At 38.6% G+C, this 7,505-nt stretch overlaps 1 protein-coding gene across 5 annotated transcripts in view; it reads left to right on the forward strand.

Moving 5' to 3' along the window:
- LOC127572370 (neurolysin, mitochondrial-like) overlaps positions 1-7,303 on the forward strand; it is a 41,185-nt gene extending 33,882 nt beyond the window's left edge. For 3 of the 5 annotated variants that reach the window (XM_052019547.1, XM_052019551.1, XM_052019549.1), the window contains exons 12-14: positions 4,176-4,304; positions 5,592-5,728; positions 6,928-7,282. In XM_052019547.1, the coding sequence (XP_051875507.1) occupies positions 4,176-4,304; positions 5,592-5,728; positions 6,928-7,065 (404 nt within the window). In that variant the 3' untranslated portion in view covers positions 7,066-7,282. Of the gene's footprint in view, positions 1-4,175; positions 4,305-5,591; positions 5,729-6,927 lie in introns of all 5 variants that reach the window. The other 2 variants (XM_052019550.1, XM_052019552.1) reach the window with 2 other exon arrangements.
- The last annotated feature ends 202 nt before the right edge of the window (positions 7,304-7,505 follow it).

The following is a 7,505-nucleotide window of genomic DNA, read 5'->3' on the forward strand; positions in this document are numbered from 1 at the left end:
ACTGTGGATCCCGTGTGACTTAAACTTCTGGACCAACCCACCTTGTCAAATATTTTACTTAAGTTCATGTAGACAACATTCACTGCCCTACCTCAACATTCATCTTTGTCACATCCTCAAATAACTCCATCAAATTTGTGAGGCAGGATCTCCCCTGCACAAAGCCATGCTGACTTTCCCTAATAAATGTGAGTGAATCCTGTCCCTAAAAAATTTCAATAATTTCCCTGCCACTGATGTAAGGTTCACAGGCCTATTATAATCTGATTTGTCCCTGTTACCCTTAAACAAAAAAACAACATTGGCTGTTCTCAATCTGGAACCTCACCTGTGGCTAAAGAGGATACAATGACCTCAGTTTCTTTCCTATAAACATAAATGGCTAAGATATTGCTCAAGATGAAAAGTCATGCACTGCTTAGTGAAAATTTCATTGATAGTAATAAAGATAATAGTTCTGATGAAGAATCTCAAAGTTCATCCCTATTAAGTTGAGCTGTGTGGTTCGCAGTTTTGGAGAGGCTGAGATGGGGGATGAGATTCCATGTTGTTTGCCTTGTGTTAATCTCAGCAATAGTAAGTGGCATAAGTGCATAATAGGATAAACATTACATGTGATTCAGCAGAGGGCTTAAAATTATGAAGGATAAAAAGGAAAAGTAGATTTACTTGGGTTGGAGAGCATTGAGAGAATGTACGTTTAAGTCTGATAATTAAAAAGAGCACAGAAGCAATGTATTTCTGCAAAGAGATGTTGTAGCATGGAATATTTTTATCATAGCAATAAGCTGAGGCAGAAATTATCCTTTAAGGGAAGTATAAATAGATAAAGAATAAATGGGAAAAAAAACGATACAGTGTTATGTGAAGAAAGTAGGGCAGTGGGAATCCTCTAGGACACTGCAGGTTGTCTGGGTGATTCTGAGCTTTAATTGCATTTTTCCCCATAATTTAGGAACTGGAGGGAAATAAAACCCATGAGATCAAAACAAAGATAATTATTCTTGGGATTTTTCATTTGGGGATGGGTTAACTGACAGGAGCAGCTTTTGCCTGGCTAAAATGTTGCTCAGGCTAATTTTTATCATTGATAAAATTTACACAATCGCTCTTGATTCAGGCTTATCACATATTTTCATGCTGTGGTCACACCTAAAAACTTTTGTTTTTTCAAAGCTAAGTAAAGTTTCTGAAAAGTGAGGGATACAACAACTACCATTTTGGTTTCATCTCCCCTTGTTTAGTCTTTCCCCTTAACTTATCTTTTTCTCTTTCTGCATTTAGTGCACTGTCTAATTTACGTCCAATGCTTTTCTTCTGCCTTTGCAACCTACAACATTGCAAATCCCACTTAGGTAATAGCCTGGTAAAGTTTTGGCTGGATAGGTGCCCCAGTTACCTGAGAAGCAGGACTTTATCTCCCCAAGTTATTCCTGAATATCATAGTCAAGGAAGGTACTAGAGCAGCGCTGAGTCATGATATAAAGGCAGTTGATCGTGATGTGGAATTGGTTTGGGTTGAAATCATGAACAGCAGGGGAAGGAGGACATGGGAGGGATTAGTCTATTGACCCCCTAAATGTGACTTCTCAATAGGTCAGAGTATAAATGGGGAAATATCTAGGACATGTTTGAAGGGAACTGCAATTGTCTTGGGAGATTTTAACTTACATATTGATTGGATGAACTAAACTGGTAAGGGTATCATGAAAGAAGACTTTGTGGAATGCATCAGGGAATGCTTTTTAGAGAAGTACATTGCAGAACTTACCTGGGAATGGGCTATTTTAGATCTGCTCTTATGCAGTGAGGAAGGACTAAAAAAGAATATTGTGGTTAAAGATTCCCTTTGGTTGGGGGTGGGGGGGGGGAGTGGGGGAGTGGTTAGTGACCACAATATGTTACAATTCCAACTGCAGTTTGAGGATAAACATCATAGGGCCGTATTTTCAATTTAAATAAGGGCAATTATAATGGTATGAGGGCGGAATTGTCTAAGGTCGACTGGGTAAACAACGTAAGAGATGGGTCAATAGAGGAACATTGGCAGATATTCAAACAACTGGTCTATAATGCTCAGTAAGAGTTTATCCCAATTAAAAAGAGGGATTCCATGAGAATGAGGCACAATCCGTGGTTAGCAAAGGAGCTAAAGGATAATGTTAAATTGAAATCTAGCATATACAAAGTGGCAAGGGCTAGTGGTAGACCAGAGGACTGGTAAGTTTTCGGGATCCAGCAGCGGAAGACTAAAAAGTTCATAAGAAGAGAGAAAATGAATTTTGGGAGAAAACTTGCATGTAGTATAAAAACAAACAGTAAAAGCTTCTATGGATATATAAGTAGAAAGAGGGTAGCTAAGGTAAAGGTGGGGCTTCTAGAAGACAAGTGAATAAATAACAGCAAAGAAATGGTAGGTAAGTTGAATAATTTTTGTGCATTAGTCTTCACTGTGGAAGATGTTTCTAGTGTCCCTGAGATCTCAGACAGCCTAATTGCAAGCAACATGGTGGAACTTACTTTATCCCTTGTAATTGGGAATTTTGTATTGGAGAAACTCTGGACTAAAGGTAAGCAGGTCGCCAGGACCCTATGAACTACCTGGTAGGGTTTTAAAGGGAGTGGCTGCAGAGATAACATTGGTTGAAATTTTTCATAATTTGCTAAACTCTGGGAGGGTACCAGAAGATTGGAAAACAGCCAAAGTGACTCCCTTCTTCAAAAAAGGAAAAAGGTAGAAGGTGGGGACCTACAGGCTAATTAGTTTAACAGTTATTATTGGCAAGGTGTTGGAGTCAACTAATCAAATCAAAGAGGAAATGACTAATCATTTAGGGAAGCTGAACATAAGTAAATCTAGTCAACATGGTTTTATGAAAGGTAAATCATGTTTGATAAATTTGTTTGAATTCCTTAAGGATGTGACAGGGAGAGCTGATAGAGGGGATACTGCTGATGTAGTCTACTTAGATTTCCAAAAGGCATTTGATAAGGTGCCACGTAGGAGGCTGGTGCATATGTTGAAAGTCCATGGTATTGGAGAAAGTGTGCTGGAATGGATTGAAAACTGGCTGCCTCATAGAGTTGGAATAAGTGAGTCCCTTTCAGTCTGGGAGGAGGTGACTAGTCGGTGTACCATAGTTCTTGGCCCGCAATTGTCCACTATATATATTAATGACCTGGAGGAAGGAATAGTGTGTAAAGTTTCCAAATATGTCACTGATACGAAAATAGATAGAAGGGCACATTGTGATAAGGATACAGTGATTCCACACTGAGAAATAGATTGAATGAGTGAGTGAGTGGGCAAAAGAATGGCAACTGGAGTTTAATGTGGGGAAGTATGAGGTCATTCTCTTCGGTAAGAGAAATCAAAAGGCAGATTATTACCTAAATGAAGAGAGACTATCGGTGAGTGAAGTACAGCGGGACCTAGGTGTTCTAGTGCATGAATCACTAAAAGCTAGCAGGCAGGTCCAGCAAGTATATTAAGGAAATGGCACTTAGGCCTTGATTGCGAAGGGGTTGGAATTTATAAAATAGAGAGGTTTTGTTGCAATTGTAGAGGGTGTTGGTAAGGCCTCACCTGGAATGTTATGTACAGTTTTGGTCCCCTTGCCTTAACAAAAAAGGCATTTCAAATGGGATTCACCAGGCTAATTCTTGGAATGACAGGGTTGTCCTACATAGAGAGGTCAGACAGTTTGGGCCTGTATTTCTTGCAGTTTAGAAGAATGAGTGGTGACCTTCATTAAAACATATAAGATCCTCAGGGGGCTTGACAGGTTGATATTTGGATGTTTTCACTGGTGGGATATAGCTATGAGATAACAGGCTGGTCGTTTAAAACTGAGGTATGCAGAAATTTCTTCTCTAGGAGGCTGGTGAATCTGGAATTCTCTGCTCTGGTGGGTGGTAGAAGTTGGATTATTGGGTTATGGAGAAATGGCATAGAAGAGGAGTTGAGGCTGGCATAGATCATATTCAACGTTGGGGCAGGCTTGAAGGGGTCTGATGGCCTACTCTTCCTCCTATTTTCTTGTGTGTAAATTAAAATTTTGCTCTGAATATTTATCAAAATGACATTCTGACAATTAAATAAAGCACATCATTTGTATCATTTTCTCCACAATTGCTTTTTCATCTAAAGAAGACTATTTCCCCCTCCCAAACAGGTCTTATAAACTTGCGTCAGATTGTTTTAAGTAAGCTTGACCAGTCATTCCATACAAAGTCATCTGCTAACACGGCTGAAGAGTATGCCCAACTATGTGAAGACATTCTCGGAATACCTGCATCACCAGGTACAAGACAGTGTGCAGACAGAAAATACATATGTTTTTCATGATGTTTATATATCCTGGAATAAGAATGAAACCAGGTCCATACACGGTCATTCCATGTACAAATCCTTTTTTGCAAACAGGGAAGAAGTCAAATAATTGAGTGACCTTTTGCCTTTTTCACCATAATATCACCACCATGCTGAAAGACAAAGGCAGCAGATGCATGGGAGCACCACCAGCTCTATGTTCCTCTCCACCATCCTGACCTGGAAATGTATTGCTGTTCCTTCACGGTCACAGGTCTAAGCCCTGGAGATCCCTACCCAACAGGACGGTGGAGTATCTTCAACAACTGTTCGAGAAGGTGACTCACCAGTACCTTCTCAAGGCCAATTACTGATGAGAAAGAAATACTGGTCTTGCCAGCGACATCCAAATCTGAAAGAACTAAATGCTTTTTATTTTAAAAAATAAGATAATCAGACTTCCCTGTTTGTAGCAGAACTCAATGTTGATGAAATGTTATCAACCTTACATTCACCACAGATGCTGTCTGATCTAAGTATTTCCATCATCTTCCGTTTTATTTCAGGTTTCAGGGTTTTGCACTGTTCTGTGTTTCACAGTTCTAGTAGGTTTTTGCTTTCCCCTGCATTTGCATTCATCTCCTTCCATCTGTATCTCCTCTAGACAGATCCGCTGCAGTTATCTGGCCTTCAATATCCTCCCTCAGCCAGCACCACCACCACTTGTGTGATTCAGTGTCTCTTGGTCTTCCTAACACAGACATTCTCTTTGTTCTCTCTGCCCCCTGTCCTTGTTTAAATGTTAACTTTTCCCAGTTGTGACGAACCTTTCACAACCTTTAATCTTAACTGTTTCCATCCTCACAGAGGCCCCCTGACCTGCTAAGCATACCCAGCACTTCTTGTTTTCACATTACCATTATCTGCTGTATTTTTGCTTTTCAGTTCCAACTGACTGCATTCACCTTGCCTGTCATTTCAATGCAATAATGTCAGAGGTCAGTTCTCAATGACTTTTCTAATGGTTAACCTGGCTAAGCCTGGGTTTAATTTAAAGGATAGAGTCTGAAAAGAATTTCCAACCAATATCTTTGTCCACAGCTGTAGTAATGAAAACTAATCATGATGATCCAATACACCATTTCTCACCTTAATGTTTTAACCCAGAATAACTATTGGATTGTTAAAGAAACAGGAGGACACAACAAAGCATTTATATTTACAAACTTCTTTTGACAAGGAGCAGAAACTTTCTTCATTTATTTGATTTGTTTTCCAGGATCAAATATGCCTGCAATTTTTGAGCATCTGACCGATGGCTATGATGGTCAATACTATGGATACCTCTTCAGCGAAGTTTTCTCCATGGATATGTTCTACAGTCTCTTCAAAAATAATCATATAATGGATCCTGTGGTAAATCTTTGAAAGGTTTCTTTGAGTGTTGGTGTTCTCCAGAAACACATATTTGGTTAGCTTCATCTACAAAAATGGTTTATCATTTAGGAACAATTTATTATCATTGATGATCTTCCAAATACAATACTTTGATGACCACAAGCTGTCAATTGAGATAAAAGTCATAATAGATTGCCCTTAAACATTTTTATTCTCAGGTGACTATTATCACTGAGTGATTCTTTCATGACCTCCTGTGAATTCATTAGACTTGGGGCAATTGGGAATTAGCTCAAAGCAAAAATTGGAGATCCTTGCAATTTATTCATGTCTGACATTTCAGGTCAACGTCTTGTAAAATTAGCCACAAGAAAATATATAAAAAAAATAGAGGGAAAGCAAGAAGCAGAGGAGACAAAAAATAGCAATGGTTAAGCTACAGGGAAACGATCGCTCTTTAATTGACATAAAGGTACACCAATAGTTTGGATTTAGAATTATGTTGCACATAATTTCACTCTAAGCTGCTGAATTTCATTTCACATAACATATAGCCCTTCTTCCAAAACAACTTATTCTCTGACTCAGAGCTCCACCAAGGAATATCTACTTCTTGAAAAATGATGATGCAATTCATCCATGTCTGTAAGGAGAGTTAATGAATTACATTTCATTTGAAGCTTTTTTACTTTGTCATTTATAATGAATGATGTTCTTCTACAATCATCTCTGTCAGGGTAGCACCATAATATTTGATTCAAAAATAACAATTCATCTAAGCAGATGTAAAAGAATTACGGCTCTGATACATCGATTGCAATATTTAGCTAGTAACCTACCCTTTAGCAACACGAGTCTAATATCTTGATGACTAGTTGAATTAATCAATAGTCATCAGTGGATAGGAAGAGAACCATCCCCCTCAACCGTGATAATACAGCAGACATTTCTTTGCAACTTCCTGGCTTACTAAAACCAGATATCCTTTTGCTAACAGAAACTATCTGCAGGTGTTGTACTATTAAATGAGGGTATATCATATAATTCTGGGTGCATTTATTTTGAATGACGTTCCCACATAACTCTGCCTCTTTGTTCAAAAGAGTTAATGAGAGTAGCCCAAGGTATGCTTGACAATATTAAATAATTCCTAATTGTTAGTACATTTTGAAAAGGACACTGGAGTATTAATAAGGCTTTCCATTTCCCTTCAATAGGTCGGTACAAAGTACAGAAACTGTATTCTCAAACCAGGTGGAACTCTAGATGGCATGGACATGCTCAAAAATTTCCTTGGACGTGAACCCAACCAAAAGGCTTTCCTTCTGAGCAAAGGACTGGTCGTCAAGGAGTAAGAGAATTTTCCTGTTCAAGACTAAATTTTTGAACCAAGATGAAGGTAAACATACAGACCAATGGAGTCACAATGTACTGATACTATTAGTTTGTGTGTGAATTTACCTTTAAATGTAATTTTTCACTGCAGTGTATGAAATTATGTTCATGGTATCTTTAATGACATTGTCAAGTGACTTGTATTGACTGCAGTTTGAAGTTGAAAGAAGGTATGGAATAAACTGTTACACCTTGTTTAAACTCCTGAGTTCTTGTCTGGTTTTCTAAAATGCACCTTACAATGATTTTACAGGAACCAAACTTGGCATCTACCGTCCTGACCTTGGGTGCTGTTGCATGAATTTTGTACATGCTACCTCTGACTACATGGTTTTCCTCTGGGCACTCTGGTTTCCTCCCACATCCCAAAGATGTGCAGATTGGAAAGTTAATTGGTCTC

The sequence above is a fragment of the Pristis pectinata genome, chromosome 7 (genome assembly GCF_009764475.1).
Source record: "Pristis pectinata isolate sPriPec2 chromosome 7, sPriPec2.1.pri, whole genome shotgun sequence".
Taxonomy (NCBI): Eukaryota; Metazoa; Chordata; class Chondrichthyes; order Rhinopristiformes; family Pristidae; genus Pristis; species Pristis pectinata.